General features: G+C 46.3%; 1 protein-coding gene across 2 annotated transcripts in view; it reads left to right on the forward strand.

Annotated features, from left to right (window-relative positions):
* Positions 1–19514, forward strand: part of LOC144509343 (connector enhancer of kinase suppressor of ras 1-like) — a 120062-nt gene that overhangs the window by 51570 nt on the left and 48978 nt on the right. Inside the window, exons 8-10 of one of the 2 annotated variants that reach the window (XM_078238035.1) lie at positions 835–903; positions 7834–7980; positions 13590–13660. In XM_078238035.1, the coding sequence (XP_078094161.1) occupies positions 835–903; positions 7834–7980; positions 13590–13660 (287 nt within the window). The remainder of the gene's footprint in view (positions 1–834; positions 904–7833; positions 7981–13589; positions 13661–19514) is intronic. The other variant, XM_078238036.1, reaches the window with a different exon arrangement.

The raw sequence follows: 19514 nt of genomic DNA on the forward strand, positions 1-19514 counted from the left end.
ACGCCCGGTGGGCAGTGCCAAGGTGCCCCCTGGGCATGGGGCACAGGCTGGAACTGCCATGGTGCTCATGCCCAGCGGGCACAACCCCCACCGCCCAACCCCTGGGGGCCCTGATTGCCCCCCTTTCATTCCAGCGAGATCAGGCCACTAGCTCCCTGAAAGTGGGATCCTTGCTGGAGTGAAACACTCTGGCGGGGTGGGAGATGCTAGCGGACCCAGAAAATGCAGTCCTGGGCCCGCTAATAGTATTTAATGCTCGTGGGAACTCTGCAAATTGACCAATGCGTGATTCTCCTGGCCCGCTGCGCTAAAAAATTAACGCAGTGGGATGGGAGAATCGTGGCCAATATCCCTTACTTTTATGGAGCTGAGTGGGAGAGGGGAACAGTGTATTCTAACTCGAAAGATGTGTTCACCTTTTTTTAAAAAATCCATTTTACGGCATTTATTTGCCCATCCCTAACTGCCCTCCATTCCAGAGGGCATTTGAGAATCAACCACATTGCTGTGGCTCTGGAGTCACATGTAGGCCAGACCAGGTAAGGACAGCAGATTTCCTTCCCTAAAGGACATTAGTGACCCAGATGGGTTTTTCTGACAATCGGCAATGGTTTTATGGTCATCAATAGATTCTTCATTGAATTCAAATTCCATCATCTGCCATGGCGAGATTCGAACCCGGGCCCCTGGATCTTGTCTTGGGTCTCTGGATTATGAGTCAAGCGACAATACCACTGCGCCATTATCTCCTATAAAAATGTATATCCCTGTCATGAATTCTTTATAATTAAGTGAGTATTTTTATGAACTTGTCTTCACTTCCTTTTTTCTCAGTCTCCAGCACATCGTTCTCAAAAGATTCGGCCAGGAGATGAGGTGGTCCAAGTGAATGATACGGTTGTAGTAAGTATTAGTATCAGACATCTGTATTAGATGAGGTAGTTGTGCCATAAATGAATGAAGGGGTGTGTGGGCCAGGAGTTGGAGGTAGGTAAATATCGGTTTTGGGGATGAATAATGGGATGGAGTATATTGGTTATCTGATGATGCAGGGATGAGAGAAGTATAGAAATTCTATCACACAATATAGCCATTCAGCATATCTCATCATTGCCAGTGCTAACTCTTTAACTGGAGCTGACCTTTATCTTCCTCTCGATCCATTCAACTGTGTTCCTTTTAATACCATAATGGGGGGGTTCATGGTGGCATAATGTTTGGGGGTGGCATGCTGGCATAGTTGTTAGCACTGCTGCTTCACAGCACCAGGGACCTGGGTTCAATTCCGGCCTCGGGTCACTGTCTGTGTGAAGTTTGCACATTCTCCCCATGTCGGCGTGGGTTTCTTCTGGGGTGCTGCAGTTTCCTCCCACACTCCAAAGATGTGCGGGTTAGGTTGATTGGCCATGCTAAATTGACTATTCGTGTCAGGGGGATTAGCTGGATAAATACATGGGGTTACGGGGATAGGACCTGGGTGGGATTGTGCAGACTTGATGGGCTGAATGGCCTCCTTCTGCACTGTCAAGATTCTAAGATTCACTCAGACATTTAGTGAATGGGGGAAAGTTGCCCGTCCAGGGTCAAGTGTTGGGGGTGTTCCCCATATCTGTGGGGGCGAGGGGGTCCATTGTCTGTGGGGAGAAGGAGGGGACCTTCAATTTAACTTTGAGATTAGGGCACCCTTTAAAAATGGCACCCCAATCTCTGAGGAACCAGTCTTGCTGGCATCTTTAGAGCCCCACTCAAAAAAAATTCTAAATGTGAGAGAGTCAGTGAGAATGTTCCCAGGCTTCAAAAAGATTTCTCGGTGTGGGTGAATTACAAACTGAATCATCCCAAACCATCCAGTGGGAATTTCATGGTTTACCTGCTGGGGACAATACTTAGAAATTTTTTGAGAGAATTCCCACCCAACGTCTTTATTAATATTTTCCTCCAGTTCATTCTTCTTTAACATCTTTGTCAGTACTTCCCTTTTAAATACAAAAGTGGACCCTTGTTTTGATTATCCTTTTATTTCTTGTATGCTATAAAAACCCTTGGGCCTGAATTTTTTGGATGGCAATAGTTCAACCAGAACGCATCCCCGCTGACTCCAAATAGGCCTGCTGCCATTTTATGTTCAAATGGGCATTGATTGGCAGCAGGAGGGATATTGTTCGTACGTGGAGAACTGCTAGCCAATTAGACTGTCTGACACTCTCCACAGTGCTACAGCAGCTGGAAGGGGCACTGCAGCACTGTGCCAAGTACCAGGAGTAGGGAACTGGTGCGAAGGTGTCCCGGGTGGGGGGGGGGTTGCCAGGGATTGATCAGGTTATTGGGGGATGGGCTGGGGGTGGGGGGCTGGAGGTATCCAGGGAAAGGTCCCCCAAGTCAGAAGGGATCTTCTGATGGAGGAACACACATCCTGCAAGATAGAACATAAAACATAGAAAAACTACAGCACAAAACAGGCCCTTCGGCCCCACAAGTTGTGCCGAACATATCCCTACCTTTTAGGCCTACCTATAACCCTCCATCCTATTAAGTCCCATGTACTCATCCAGGAGTCTCTTAAAAGACCCTATTGAGTTTGCCTCCACCACCACTGACGGCAGCCGATTCCACTCGCCCACCACCCTCTGTGTGAAAACCTTCCCCCTAACATCTCCCCTGTACCTACCCCCCAGCACCCTAAACCTGTGTCCCCTCGTAGCAGCCATTTCCACCCTGGGAAAAAGCCTCTGAGAGTCCACCCGATCTACGCCTCTCAACATCTTATACACCTCTATCAGGTCTCCTCTCATCCTACGTCTCTCCAAGGAGAAAAGACCGAGCTCCCTCAGCCTATCCTCCTAAGGCATGCCACTCAATCCAGGCAACATCCTTGTAAATCTCCTCTGCACCCTTTCAATCTTTTCCACATCCTTCCTGTAATGAGGCGACCAGAACTGAGCACAGTACTCCAAGTGGGGTCTGACGAGGGCCTTATATAGCTGCATCATTATCCCCGGACTCCGAAACTCAATCCCTCGATTGATAAAGGCCAGCACACCATACGTCTTCTTAACCACCTCCTCCACCTGCGGGGCCGATTTTAGAGTCCTATGGACCTGGACTCCAAGGTCCTTCTGATCCTCTACAGTACTAAGGGTCTTTCCCTTTATATTGTACTCCTTCATCCCATTTGACCTGCCAAAATGGACCACTACGCATTTATCTGGGTTGAAGTCCATCTGCCACTTCTCCGCCCAGTCTTGCATCCTATCTATGTCCCTCTGTAACTTCTGACATCCCTCCAGACTATCCACAACCCCACCAACCTTCGTGTCGTCGGCAAACTTACCAACCCATCCCTCCACTTCCTCATCCAGGTCATTTATGAAAATGACAAACAGCAAGGGTCCCAGAACAGATCCCTGGGGCACACCACTGGTGACCGACCTCCATTTAGAAAAAGACCCATCTAGACCTACAATACTGTGAACTTATTCTATTTCCCACTTTGACTTATCTGGAGCTCATTTGCCTGAAAATTGAGGCTGGATGGGAAAAGGCCCATAACTGGCCTTTAAGTGGCCAATTTAAGGGCCTTATTTGGGCAAAAGGCAGGGTTCCTATCCAAGGCTTTGCCTGCCCCACCAGAATTTTTGTCCGCGTCGGGGCGGGCAGGATCCCGGAGAGAATTCCATTGAAGCAATTTCACACTCCCTCCTCCCTTGCCTCAGAACCCAAGAAGGGGAGTGTAAAATTCTGACCTTAGTGTTTTTCCCTTGTTGTTGAGCGCCAGTTTTTTTTTCTCGCCTTCAGCCTGCCTAGCCTCCTTTTTTGGTTTCCTTCAAAATTTTTAATTTCTGTTTTCAAACGTGTTGCCTCTGAATATTTATCATATAGCCTTTTTCTCAACATTGGATATTGATCCAAGTTCAGTTGATGATGCAAATTTGGAATGTAATCTATCATTTGACAGCTTCCATGTGTTAGTGTTGTTCTTAGCCATACAGACCAAAGAATCCAGGCTCATCAGTGAAGTCAGGGTTCCCTCTCTGAATCCTTATCTAATGACTGTGGCTGGGAAATGAGCATCTACAGATGTTGTATAGGCACAGAATGAGCTTGGCTGTATGATTGACTGTATTCCAATGCTCATTAGAACAGTTCAGCCCTTGAGCCTCTTCTGCTATGCAGTACGATCTGTACCTCAATCCCATTTATTGCCTTTGCTTTGTATCTTTCAATGTCTTTACCTCACAAAACTCATATTGATCTCAGTCTTCAATTTCTTTTGACCCTCAGTATTGTGGGGAAGGGTCACCCAAATAATAATTATTTGGACCAGGTACAGATGCACATACAATCCTAACCCCAGCGAGAGTAAACACCTTGAGGAAGGAGGGCAAAATACAGTATTGATTCAAGTTGGAATGATTGGTTATAAACTGAAAATCTCTTTGGTACAATGTGGGTAGTAATTGTTTCCCTCGGGGTTTCTTTATTCTTAATTATTTTTCCATGTCAGTGATTGTCGAGCCTCATAGGAAGAGGAGTAGGCTATTTGCTCTTCAATTCTCTACCACCATTCATTCTGCAAGACAACTTCTTATATCTGCCTTTTCACCCATGTCCCAAATATCTTTGTTGAACAAGATTTATCAATCTTAGTCTTAAAATTAACAACTCATCTTGCATCAAATAGTAATTTGTGGAAGAGAGTTCCAAATTTCTATCATCCTTTGTGCGTAGAAACGTTTCCTAATTTCACTCATGAATAGTCTGGTTCCAATTTGTAGCCTATGGCCACGATTCTCCCATCCCACTGCGCTAAAAATTAGTTCCGTGCGCCAGGGGATTGTCGTGTCAGCTGATTCGCGAGGTTCGCGTGTGCATTTGCACCCCACTAGTGTCTCCCAGCGCTGGATTTACAGCGGCGATTGCTCCCCGCCAGAAATCAACGGGGAGGCGCAAAGACTGTTTAAATGGTCATTTCAATATAATTTCCATGTGATCAGTGGGCACGGGTCGGAAGTCTCCGGGCCCGCTAGCATCTCTCCCACCCCTACCCCCTGCTCACTCCAGTTGGGTTTGGAGTAGCTCGCCACTAACGGGGAACTAGTGGTCCGACCCAACTGGAATGAAGAGGGGGGGGCAGTCAGGGCCCCCCAGAGGTTCGGGCGGTGGTGCTCCCTGGGCATTGTCACCCTGGCAGTGCCACCTATGTCCCCTGGCACTGCCCAAGTGGCAAAGTGCCAAGGCCTGGGGGCACCTTGGCACTGCTCATTGGGCATGGGGCAGTGCCAAGAGGGCGGGGATTAGGGGGCGATCAGTGGGGGTGGCGGGTCGCACTGCATAGGGATTGGTGGGGGATGGAGGGAGGCCAGCAATTGGGGGGTGGGGGCCTGTGGTCAGCCTGCGGGGGTGGGGATAGGTTGGGACTGAGGATGGGGTTACTGTTGTGGCGGGGGAAATCAGTGAGGCGGGGGGGGGGGAGAGCAGCTGCAGGTTGCAGTGGGCCAGGAGGGGGGTGTTGGGGCTGGGCCCGGGAATGTTTGGGGGGCCAGTGATTGGGCTGCAGGGGGTGGCGGGGGGGAGGTGGTGGTGAGGGCCGGCGTTTCAGGGGTCAGCAATGGAGCTGGTCAGCAATCGGGAGGCCATCAGTTCAGGGCCGTTGTGCATGTGCCTGTTTCAGCATTGACAGATCATTGCATGCACAGTCGCCCGCTCAGCGCGCTGGTTTCAGCCTTTCCAGCAGGGATAGACCGTGCCCCCTAGTTTTTAATGATCTTCATGCTGGTGGCCTCTGCAGTGTGCAAAGTGTGGGCGATTCCTCTCTGAACTCCCACTGAAAAAAAACAGCATGAATAACTCCAGTTTTCATGCAAATTCGACACTTGGAATTTTTTAGAACATAGAACGTTACAGCGGAGTACAGGCCCTTCGGCCCTTGATGTTGCGCCGACCTGTGAAACCAATCTGAAGCCCATCTAACCTACACTATTCCAATATCATCCATATGTTTATCCAATGACCATTTAAATACCCTTAACGTTGGCGAGTCCACTACTGTTGCAGGCAGGGCATTCCATGTCCTTACTACTCTCTGAGTAAAGAACCTACCTCTGACATCTGTCCTATATCTATCATCCCTCAATTTAAAGCTATGTCCCCTCGTGCTAGCCATCACCATCCGAGGAAAAAGGCTCTCACTGTCCACCCTATCCAATCCTCTGATCATCTTCTATGCCTCTTTTAAGTCACCTCTTAACCTTCTTCTCTCTAGCGAAAACAGCCTCAAGTCCCTCAGCCTTTCCTCATAAGACCTTCCCACCATACCAGGCAACATCCTGGTAAATCTCCTCTGCACCCTTTCCAATGCTTCCACATCCTTCCTATAATGCGGCGACCAGAACTGTACGCAATACTCCAAGTGCGGCTGCACCAGAGTTTTGTACAGCTGCAACATGACCTCATGGCTCCGAAACTCAATCCCTCTACCAATAAAAGCTAACACACCGTACGTCTTCTTAACAACCCTATCAACCTGGGTGCCAACTTTCAGGGATCTATGCACATGGACACCGAGATCTCTCTGCTCATCCACACTCCCAAGTATCTTACCATTAGCCCAGTACTCTGTATTCCTGTTACTCCTTCCAAAGTGAATCACCTCACCTTTTGGGAGAATTTGGCCTATATCCCCAAGTTCTAGGCTCCCCAATCAGTAGAAATTCATAGAATCATAGGAACCCTACAGTGCAGAAACAGGCCATTCAGCTCATCGAGTCTACACTGACAACAATCCCACCTAGGCCCTATCCCTGTAACCCCACATATTTACCCCGTTAATCCCTCGAACCTACGCATCCCGGGACACTAAGGGGCAATGGAGCATGGCCAATGCACCTAACCTGCACATCTCTGGACTGTGGGAGGAAACCGGGACACCCGGAGGAAACCCACGCCAACATGGGGGGAATGTGCAAATTCCACACAGACAGTGACCAAAGCCTGGAATTGAACCCAGGACCCTGAGGCTGTGAGGCAGCAGTGCTAACCCCTGTGCCAGCCATAGATAGAGATAAACAATCTAGTAATGAGATCTTGGAGAGTGCAGCATAGGTTTCCAATAATGATACCTGGACTCCAAGGGTTAATTTACATGGTGATGTTACACAAACTAGAGTTGTATTCCCTGGAATTTAGAAGGTTAAATGATGATTTGATCAACGTTTTCAAGATATGAAGGAGAATGAATGGGGTAGATAGAGATTGTTTATCTCTATCTACCCCATTCATTCTCCTCCATATCGTGAAAACGTTGATCAAATCATCATTTAACCTTCTAAATTCCAGGGAATACAACTCTAGTTTGTGTAACATCGCCATGTAAATTAACCTTTGGAGTCCAGGTATCATTATTGGTAACCTATGCTGCACTCTCCAAGATCTCATTACTAATTATGGATCCAAAAATATTTTATCCCTCTCAAAACTATTCACTAATCCCCACACAAATAGGGTAGGGCAGGAGTTTTGCTCCCAGTCAGCTGCCATCCTCTCTTTGTGCATGACCTGTCATTTTGCAATCTAGCATTCTTTATCTCCTTCTCCCACCAAAATCATCTGACTGAGATAGGGACTTGCGTGTACAATTTGCCAATCTATTGCTCAGTGATGAGGCAGTGTGCTACTGCACAGAGCTGCTGAAATACTTGTTAGAGCTAGTCTCCTGAAGTCACTAATTTTATTTATTGACACTGACACCAAAGGGAAAATTTGGTCTAACATTCTTTGTATATATGGGCTTCCCACCTGGAAACTCTTAATTTTTGTTCTTTCCTGCACCATTAGGTTGGGTGGACATTGAATAACCTGGTTGCCAAACTGCGGGAGAATCCGAATCAAGTGGTTCTCATTATGAAAAAGGTCCCTCTTGATATATTACCATCCTTCTGTTTCTCTGAGAATGTACAGCTGCTGCAACCCCCTCAACCACAGGTGAGGATAGTCTCTTACTGAATACCTACTGATCTGAGAGAATACAAAGAGATTCAGAGAGAAGTAGAAAAAAATTAGGAAGGCAAAGAGAAACTGTGAAATTAAATTATCAAGGAACATAAAACAGTGAAATATTTTACAGGCGTGTCAATTTTTTAAAAAAAGGCTGCGATGAGAATAGGACCACTAAAAGATAGACAGAATGTTTCTGACCATATCCAAGAAATCTTTAAGTGGGAGTGAGAGGAGCCAGAGGTCGTGGTGCATACTGGTACCACTGACATAGGCAGGAAAGGGGAAGGGGTTATGAAAAGAGAATATAGGAAGTTAGGTAGGGAGTTAAGAAGAAGGAACGCAAAGGTAGTAATCTCGGGATTGCTGCCTGTGCCACGAGACAGTGAGGGAAGGAACGGAATAAGGTGGAGGATAAATGCGTGGCTGAGGGATTGGAGCCAGGGGTCAGGGATTCAGATTCCTGGATCATTGGGACCTCTTTAGGGGCAGGTGCGACCTGTACAAAAAGGACGGGTTTCACTTAAATCCCAGGGGGACCAATATCTTGGCGGGAAGGTTTGCTAAGGTAACTGGGGAGTGTTTAAACTAGAATGGTTGGGGGGTGGGAATCAAAATGAGGTGACTGGGAGAGAGGAGGTTAGCTTAAAAATAAAAGGGGCTTGTCGACAGTATAAGAGGGAGGATAGGCAGGAGACGGAGAAGGGGCGCGCTCAGACCGAAGGGTTGAGATGTGTTTATTTTATCGCAAGGAGTGTAGTGAACAAAATGGTGAGCTTGGAGCGTGGATCACTACTTGGAAGTGTGATGTGGTGGCCATTACAGAGACTTGGTTATCTCAGGGACAGGACTGGATACTTCAAGTGCCGGGTTTCAGATGTTTCAGGAAGGACAGGGAAGGAGGCAAAAGAGGTGGGGGAGTGGCATTCTTGATCAGGGATAGTGTCACGGCTGTAGAAAAGATGGATGCCACAGAAGGATTGTCTACGGAATCTCTGTGGGTGGGGGTTCGCAACAGGAAGGGGTCAATAACTTTACTGGGTGTTTTCTATAGGCCGCCCAATAGTAGCAGGGATGTGGAGGAGCAGATTAGGAAGCAGATGCTGGAGAGATGTGATAATAACAGAGTGGTCGTGATGGGAGATTTTAATTTCCCAAATATCGATTGGAATATCCCTAGGGTAAGGGGTTTAGATGGGGAGGAGTTTGTTAGGTGTGTTCAGGAGGGCTTCCTGACACAGTATGTGGATAAGCCTACAAGAGGAGAGGCTGTACTTGATTTGGTATTGGGAAATGAACCTGGGCAGGTGTCAGATCTCTCAGTGGGAGAGCATTTTGGGGATAGTGATCATAACTCTATCTCCTTTACATTAGCATTGGAGAGAGATAGGATCAGTCAAGCTAGGAAAGTGTTTATTTGGAGTAAGGGCAATTATGAGGCTATTAGCCAGGAAATTAGAGGCATAAATTGGAAGGAGGTTTTCTCAGGGAAATGTACAGAAGAAATGTGGCAAATTTTCAAGGAAAATTTGTCTGGAGCTCTGCACAGCAACATTCCAATGAGACAGAGGAGTTATGGTAGGTTACAGGAACCATGGTGCACGAAAGCTGTAACGAATTTAGTCAAGAAGAAAAGAAAAGTCTACAAAAGGTTCAGGGAGCTCGGTAATATTAGAAATCTAGAAGAGTATACGACTAGTAGGAAGGAACTTAAGAGGGAAATTAGAAAAGCCAAAAGGGGTCATGAGAAGGCCTTGGCAGACAGGATAAAGGAAAACCCCAAGGCATTCTACAAGTATGTTAAGAGCAAGAGGATAAGATGTGAAGGAGTAGGACCTATCAAATGTGACGGTGGGAAAGTCTGTATAGAACCGGTAGAAATAGCAGAGGTACTCAATGAATACTTTACTTCAGTATTCACAGTGGAAAAGGATCTTGGTAGTTGCAGTGCAGACTTGCAGTGGACTGAGAGGATTGAGCACGTGGATATTAGGAAAGAGGATGTGTTGGAGCTTTTGAAAAGCATCAAGTTAGATAAATCACCGGGACCGGATGGGATGTACCCCAGGTTACTGTGGGAGGCGAGGGAAGAGATTGCTGAGCCTCTGGCGATGATCTTTGCGTCATCAATGGAGATGGGAGAAGTTCCGGAGGATTGGAGGATTGCAGATGTGGTTCCGTTATTCAAGAAAGGGAGAAGAGATAGCCCAGGAAATTATAGACCAGTGAGTCTAACCTCAGTGGTTGGTAAGTTGATGGAGAAGATCCTGAGAGGCAGGATTTATGAACATCTGGAGAGGAATAGTATGATCAGAAATAGCCAGCACGGCTTTGTCCAAGGCAGATCATGCCTTACGAGCCTAATTGAATTTTTTGAAGATGTAACTAGACACATAGACGAGGGAAGAGCAGTAGATGTAGTTTATATGGATTTCAGCAAGGCGTTTGATAAGGTGCCCCATGCAAGGCTTATTGAGAAAGTGAAGGGGCATGGGATACAAGGGGACATTGCTTTGTGGATTCAGAATTAGCTTGCCCACAGAAGGCAAAGAGTGGTTGTAGATGGGTCTTTTTCAGCATGGAGGTCGGTCACCAGTGGAGTGCCCCAGGGATCTGTTCCTGGACCCTTGCTCTTTGTGATTTTTATAAATGACCTGGATGAGGAAGTGGAAGGATGGGTTGGCAAGTTTGCTGATGACACAAAGGTTGGAGGTGTTGTGGATAGTGTAGAGGGATGTCAGCAGTTGCAACGAGACATAGATAAGATGCAAGACTGGGCGGAGAAGTGGCAGATGGACTTCAACCCAGATAAGTGTGTGGTGGTTCATTTTGGCAGGTCGAATAGGATGAAAGAATATAATATTAAGGCAGTGTGGAAGATCAGAAGGATCTTGGGTCCGGGTTCATAGGACGCTCAAAGCAGCGTCGCAGGTAGAGGCTGTGGTTAAGAAGGCGTATGGAATACTGGCCTTCATCAATAGAGGCATTGAGTTTAGAAATCGGGAGATAATGCTGCAGCTGTATAGAACCCTGGTCAGACCCCACCTGGAGTACTGTGCCCAGTTCTGGTCGCCTCATTACAGAAAGGATGTGGAAGCCATAGAAAGGGTGCAGAGGAGATTTACAAGGATGTTGCCTGGATTAGGTGGCATGCCTTATGAGGATAGGTTGAGAGAGCTAGGTCTTTTCTCCTTGGAGAGGCGAAGGATGAGAGGTGACCTGATAGAGGTGTATAAGATGTTGAGAGGTGTTGATAAGAGTGGATTCTCAGAGGCTTTTACCCAGGGCTGAAATGGTTGCCACAAGAGATCACAGGTTTAGGGTGCTGGGGAGTAGGTACAGAGGAGATGTTAGGGGTAAGTTTTTCACTCAGAGGGTGGTGGGTGCGTGGAATCAGCTGCCGGTAGTGGTGGTGGAGGCGGATTCAATAGGGTCTTTTAAGAGATTTTTGTATAAGTTCATGGAAGTTAGTAAGATAGAGGGTTATAGGTAAGCCTAATAGGTAGGGACATGTTCGGCGCAACTTGTGGGCCAAAGGGCCTGTTTTTGCTGTAGCTTTTCTATGTTCTATAATACCACAGGTAATGATAAAGAAATGGTAGAAATATTAAATAATTATTTTACTTCAGTATTTACAAGGGAGATAGAACAGATAGGCATGACAATGAATGATGAAGATGAATAATTTGATAAGTGCACTTCAAATTTTTAAAAAGGGACATGTTGAATAAACTAAACAAACTCATAGAGGATAAAGCTCCCCTGGTCTGGATGGATTACATCCGTGTTTTAAAATAATCCATGGAAGAGACAGTGGAGGCATTACTATTCATATTTAATAATTTGTTAGAAAAAGGTGTCATGCTAGAGGATGGCAGATAATTAATGTAATTCCTATATTTAGGAAGGGGGACAGGACATGTCCATAGAATTATAGACCAAGTCAGCTTAACATTGGTGATATGCAAAATAATGGAATCCTTACAAAAGAAGAGAACAGAAGAACATCTAGAAATGAGAATTATAATGTGTGGCTTTCAAAAGGGAAAATTTTGCTTCATTGAATTTTTTGAGAAGGTAAATAGAGTAGGCAATGATAATTCAGTAATTAATGTATCTGTATTTTCACAAGATGCCCCATTATAAACTAATGAATAAGTAACCTATAAAGTAGTGAAATAGCCTGTTCGAGCAAATACTATGAGTAAAAACCTTTTATGCAATTAGGCAAGAAAACAGCTGTGAGATTTCATTATCTGGGGGAAATTTTTGCTTTTCATTTCTTCAGCTGTGTCAATTACTGTTGTGTCTTGTCTTCTCTCTTTTCACTGGCGATTTCTAAATGAGCAATGTTAATATTAAAATTCACAAGCCACCTCCCCCTTGGGAGTGGTTTGCACAAAAACAAATGCACTGCAGTTAAATATGGAAGCCAGTCGTTGAAACCGACTTCCTGATGTGTTATCAACTTCAGTGTTTTTAATCCCCCAAGAACTCACAAACCCACTTGTGAAAAACTCTTCCTCCCTCTTAGAAAAGGGAATAAGTCAATCAGCCCCTCAAACCTGTTATGAGATTATTGATAGTATCACTTGGCTATTACTTGATAAATGAAGGAATTCTCTTGAAGTTGCCCATTGTCCATGCTCCCAGTCTTGGCTCAGTCAGTTCTGACGAGAGTGCCAGATGACAAGGAGGAAGTGCAACCAGGCTGAAAAACAATGTGTCCTTTGACCCTCCACTGAATTGGTGCATTTATGTTGAATACAAACAACCCATCCTACCATATTAACATTCTTGTTGGGACAAAATGATGGTTGACCAAAAGGGGTAGTAAAAATAGTAGTTTTGAGATGTCCTTTTCATTGGTGAAACAGAATTAATGCAGGTAGACATAGAATAGGACCTTGAGTAATAGTGAAGTCATCACTCTCAATGTCGAGATGATTTAAAAGATGTTCTACTAAGAGGATCTGTTCAAAGCATTGTCTGATCCTATTTGGAACACCACCTAGAAAGTTGTCTACAATTTGTATCTTCAACATTATTTAGTGGTAGCTTCATTACCTTCCCCCTCTACCACTGTAAAAGAGGAATATGAAAGTGCTGGGGGCAGTACAAAGGAGAGCAACAAAGATGATTTTACATTTAATGGGATGAAGAAGGGGAAAGGTCTTTTTAAAAGTAATCTAGAGCCAGAGCTAAGATAATGAACAAATAAGACATTTAAATCACATACCTGAGGGAACTCCTTCACTGACGGAATGAAAAATGTCTGCAATAGTCTGGCTGAGCAGGAAGCTGAGCCACAGATTTTAGGAATACTAGAAAAACAGCTGGTGTCAGGCTGGAAGAATTGGAATACTGGAGACATGAGTTTCATTGAAAAAATGGCCTCTTCTCATCCTTCAGAGTAATGGTGACTTTGGAATATCTGTAAAACATGCAAAGTGTCTCAGCACCTATTAGAAACCTCTCTTGATCTTCATTTCTGTTGACTTTCATTGTCACTCATTTTATATAATCATTTAAAGTCAAAATTACCATCTTTGACTTTTTCATGTTCTTGTACCTCCATTGTTTGCTTTCTCTTGTAGGAAGTGGGAAGCATATCAGAAGATGCAGCATCGTGGCCAGACCTGAGTGTATTCTCTGAGAAATCTGTCAAGTTAGTTTCAATTTAATTACTTTCTTCTCTGGGGAAATTGTACCTCATTTGATTCCTGCAAAAGTAACCCTGGTTCAGTTCTCAGATGACCAGGCTGGTTTGTGATCCAGGCTTGTTAGTATTGCAGAGCTTAGTATTGAAGCCATTGACAAATTAACAATCCATTTTGCTTTTCTTAGTATTGGCTGTCTTTCAACTCAGGCTGGACAGATGTATAATAGTGATCTTTGTAATCCTGTACATTTTTAAATTGGTTAATTCCGAATGAGTTGTTAGATCAAGTCTCTATCTAGTACAGCTCTTGGTTTGATTGATATGAGCATTCTGCTAGATGCAGTAGTAAAATTGTGAGCTGCTGACAAGAAAACCTGGGCCTGAAGTTCAGTATGACTTTCACCTTCAGCAATCCCCATGTACATGAGCCAGATCTCTAGTTTTATGTTCTGTTTGAGTGAATGCCCTTTGTTTCTCATCTACACCAGGTGGGCCAAATCCCAGATTTTTAATTTGCTTACTTCCCTGACAAAGATATCAAATATTTTATACAGAGGGTGTTTTGAACATGGATTACAAACAACCTATCCTACTGTAGGATTTTGGTTAAGTGGGTAAGTCAGTGCTGTTCCTTCTCCTTGTTCCTCAGTAAAATAATGCTACTGTGGTGCAGGGTTATATTAGTTTTCATGCAACAAGGTCCCATTAAAATATTTTTTTTCCACAACCTGTGGGGCAGGGACAAGCCTTCACTTGCAACTATCCACAATGATTGAAACAGCTCTGTATGTGTGGAGAACTGCAGGTGCAAATACATGCCACATTCATGGTCTTGCATTTCTGAGCCACTCTTTAAGGGCAGCACAGTGGCATAGTATTTAGCACTGCTGCCTCACAGCGCCAGGGACACGAGTTCAATTCCTGGCTTGGATCACTGTTTGTACAGAGTCTGCATGTTCTCCCCAAGGCTGGGTGGGTTTCCTTCGGGTGCTCCGGTTTCCTCCCACAGTCCAAAAGACCTGCTGATTAGGTGCATTGCCCATACTAAATTCTCCCTCAGTGTCCCCGAACAGGTGCCGGAGTGTGGCAACTAGGGGATTTTCACAGTTACTTCATTGCAGTGTTAATGTAAGCCTACTTGTGACGAATAAGTAAACTTAACTTACTTAACTGGCACTATGTCTCTCAACAAAATGTAAGTGAATAACAAGGTAGGGTGGAATTTTCCACTCTGGAGACTGTGGCAGACAGGAAAAGTAGCTCAGTGGGTTTCCATGCGACATCATCCACTTTTCAGCTCATCGCATATGCATGAATATGAAAGACGTATTTTGTGGAGGGCCAGGTTGGGATTCGTCTGCTCTGCTGTCACTCATTCTGGGCACCATATTTAAACTGCACTCTTGCACATCTGCAGCGGGCTGGTTGTGGTAAGTGATGGCCCTGAAAGGAAAGAAGCCTACTGCCCCCAAGTTCAGCGACAATGTGCCGGGGGCACTTCTGGATGCTATGGAGGTACGCCTGGACATCCTTTTATCAGAGGAAGTCCACCAACTTACTGTGCCAGCTTGGGAGCAGATCACCAGCACAGTCGGTGTCAATGCTGCTCGAAAGAGGACCACCATCCAGTGCAGGATGAATGATCTCATCCACTCCACCAGGGTAAGTCAGCCTTCTCAAAGCTCACACCAGCCCATCGGGCATTATTCAGAGTTATAATCCAGAGGGATATCGCACTCTACCAGCACAAGGGACATTACCACTGCCTCTCTCGTACACACACACATTTACACTTTCATCTCTTATCATGTCCTGTGCAACTCAAGTCCTCAGCACTTTACACTGGTGCACTCAACAAACACAGAAGGCAGATACCCTTATCATCTGTCTTGGCACCCATCCTCCTCATAGTCTGTCCATTTTTCTTTGTGCAAAAGCTCACCCACAGCAAAAGGGAGAGACCCCAGACTGAAGGCGGGATGCCTGAGCTAAGGGCCCTTGCACAAAGTGAAGAGCGTGTGGCAGAGCTGGCCGGTGAGAACCAGGACAAGGACTGTGCTTGTGCTGAGGGTGAGACCGACATCTCTGAAGCCAGTGAGGACCAACCAACAGCTCACTGGTCACCTGACAAAAGTGTGACTGTTTTGTAATGTTGTTGACTGTGCAGCCAATCACTAATTATCTCTTCTCTCGTTGGCAGGCACCAGCAGGAAAAAGAAGAGGCCCAGCATCAGCCAGTCCATCAGCCCCAGCCTCCACACCACCTCAGATGAGGATCCTGAGGACACACTGGATGCAACTTCGTCACAGCATTCACCCACACTCCCCAGCAGCATGGAGACACACACCTCAGTAGAACCTAGTTGTAGACCAGGCTCAGGTGAGCACAGCAGGCAGAGGCAGGAACATCCAAGGTTACTGGCATGTGGAGGACTGCTGGAGGCCAAGCTCCTGGAGAGTCTGAGTCAGACAACCAGCCTGTGGACTTGGCTCTAACACAGATGTTGGAGCTGCCATGACACATGTGGAAACATCAGGCAGTGTTGTCAGATGCTGTCACCCGGGGTCCATCTGCATTCCGTATGATGTTACATTGACGTGCCAACACACAGAGGTCAACACTCTGGATGGTGACTGTCATGGAGACCTTTGTCCAGGACATTGAGCCAGAACCTGCACTCTAGGCATAGGTGGGATCCATCAGTGGCCAGGCATGAGAAGGACAGGGAACTCAATCTCATTCCAGATGCTCCTACTAGTCAAAGAGTCAGGCAGGACACTCCTAGGGAGGAGGGCCATCAGCTGGACATCCCGAGCCATCCACCCAGGTGACTCCGAGATTGTCCAGCTGATCCCAATTCCTTCTGCCTGTGATGCCATCAGCTGTAGATCCACAGAGAAGAAGGATGCACTTGCACCACAGCAGGAGACTCAAAACAGGCTAGGACACCTGCCAAGGTCATCACAAACAACAAGGCATGGCAGTGCTGCAGATGTTGAGGATGCACCAAGATGTAGCAGTAGGGGATGGAAAATTAAGCAATATTAGGAGCACAAAGGTGCTCCTAATATTAGGTGTTTACAATTTGTATATAATTTGCCCAAACGTAAATAGATTTTGGCTCATTCTGCTTCTCATATTGTGCATGTCTCGTCTACCTAATAATCTCTGTGATCAGTGAAGTGTCACAGATGGCCCCTGTCTCCTCCCAGATGTCCCATCATCTGCCTCAGCTCTATGGTGTCTAGAACCATCTCATTACACTACCTGACCATTCTCTGCGCAGTACCCACATGAGTGAAGCATTTGACTATAAGTTGTGGTTGACCAACGCATTTCTGAGACCTGCTTCACAGGTTCATATATTGTTGCCTCGTGAGTTTAGAAGCTGGAGGCTGCTTTAGTCCCTGATGCTTCCACATTGTAGGTGCTAAGTGTGGATCTTACAGGATTGAATGGCAATGCGCATGGAGTCAGTGCAGCTTTCATTGGCACCCATGTACTTTCCATAAACCTTGAGTGCGCTTTACATGTGAACCCAAACTCAGAGTTCTTATGCGCTTCTATCTGCCTGCAGCATTATCTCATGTCCACATGTATATCCAAACACTACCCCAATATTAGTCTCCATCTTCCCACTTCCATAACTTAGAGCTATGAACCTCACTCATGTTGAGTCTTGCGATTCCTGCTAGATGGCTGAAACTGCAACCTAGGAATTGTGTGCAGAGATCTCAGATGCCTGACTTGGACATGGGTGGATGCAATATGGGCCAGAAGGTCTGGCTAGCATCTAGTCACATTAACCCTCTGCCAGTTCTGAAATAGTCAATTAACATGGTAATGCACAGCTTACAATCATATCAGTGTGCCAGTTTCCATGTGCATATGTCAGACTTGTCATGTGTCGGAATGAAAATGTGGAGGTCTCAAATGGGATCAGAGCGAGACTCCAATAGATCCGATATGTGCCCTTTATTATCAACGATTTTGATCCTTAAGGCCTAGACAGAATGTCAGCATTTCCAGGCCCACAAATGCCATGGCTAGGCAGCATGGGAAATTGGGAGACTTCAGATAGAGACATGGTCATGAGTACTTGACAGATATCAGATATGATGCTCCTGAAGCTTTCACAGTCCACTGAAATATGAGCTGAAGTGCAATCTCTCATCCATTTCTGAGAGTCACAAATGAGATATAGGGCTGTACAGTGGCACAGTGGTTAGCACTGCTGTCTCACAGTGCCAGGGACCTAGGTTCAGTTCTGGCCTTGGATGATTGTCTGTATGGAGTTTGCACATTCTCCCCATGACTGCATGGGTTTCATCCAGGTGCGTCCCACAGTCCAAAGATGTGCAGGTTAGATAGATTGGCCATGCCAAATTGCCTCTTAAGGTGGTATTTTACGACCGCGTCGTGCCCGAAAACAGGTGCAACACAGTCATAAAGTGGGATGTAAAGCGAGTAGTGTGATCGATGCCAGTTTTCACCACTAGCACCATTTTACGGACCCCAGAATTTCCAATGTGGTCTGCCTCTTGCCCAAAATGGGCACGGTTGAATAATTTATTTAAAATTATGGAAATGCTGTTTTACACCTGATTAGCAAGCCCGGTGCTCAATCGTCCGGGCTCACCTGCCTTTATGGCTTCACCGGGAGAGGTTCTCTCCGGCGAGGAATAGACATGCTCCACATGAACGGGGAGCAGTTGTGTTGACCTCGCCGATGGAACCAGAGGCCATTAAGACCCCCCCCATGGAGGCCATGGGCAAGGTGGTGGTGCCTCTTGGGCAGTGTCAGGGTGGCAGTGCCGCCTTGGCATCTTGCCACTGCCAGCCTAGCATGTCTGCAATGCCCATCGGACAGTGCCAGCAGGTGGGTCCAATGCCAGGGACATTGGGGGAGGCAGGGCTAATGGGGGAGGGTGTGCCCGCTGCAACTCTTCAGCGATTGGTGTGGGGGGAGGGCAGTGGAGCCGCGATTGCTGGGGTGAGGCTGCGGGACTGCAATTGCTGGGGGAGGGAAGGGGTCCATGATCGGTCTGGGTGACGGGCTGCATATCAGGCCGAGGGCCCCAGCGTTGCGGGGTGGGGGAGGGGGGGGGCGGGTTTCTTGAGGTAGCCTGCCTTTGTCTGTCAGACCCCTTCTACTGTGCATGTGCAGCATCAGAGGTCTGCACATACGCACTACCTCCTGCAGGCTTTCGGCCATGATAAGCCCTGCCCACCGTCTTCTGCAGCGAGCAACAGTCTTGCTCAAAATTTTGCAGCCAGAGTGCATATGGGGAGACCTAAAAACGGATCTGGAATTCGCCCAGTTCCATGCCCGCCCGGCACTTAGACTAAAGTGGTAAAATTCCGGCCTTGGTGTCCAAAGACATGTTGGGTGAATTAGCCATGGTACATGTATGGGTTTAAGGGATTAGGGTGAAAGGGTGGGCCTGGATGGAATGCTTTTTCAGAGATTCAGTGCAGATCTTGATGAGCTGAATGGCCTCTTTGTACACTGTAGGGATTCTATGGTTGTGTCCTGAAGCTATATTTAATGCTGGGGTCTATGATGATGAGGCCTGAACACTTGTCTTACACAATTGCTTTTATGGATTCAAAATCAACCTCGCACATGAAGGTGAAAACTATTGAGTGATGATTGTCCTCCTTGAGGCTCCTTGCCAGATTGCAGACATTCTGCCATAAGAGCATTGAGGATTGCAATGCTGCTGCTGCCTCTTGAAGGCTGCCACAGGCAATGAAATGTTGATGAGATGCTTGAAGAGACTGCACCATCTCAAATCTGCTCACAAAACGCCCTATTGCAGTTATTATCCCATAACAGGCCACATCCACAAACTTTCA

Source organism: Mustelus asterias, chromosome 21 (assembly GCF_964213995.1).
Source record: "Mustelus asterias chromosome 21, sMusAst1.hap1.1, whole genome shotgun sequence".
Lineage (NCBI taxonomy): Eukaryota > Metazoa > Chordata > Chondrichthyes > Carcharhiniformes > Triakidae > Mustelus > Mustelus asterias.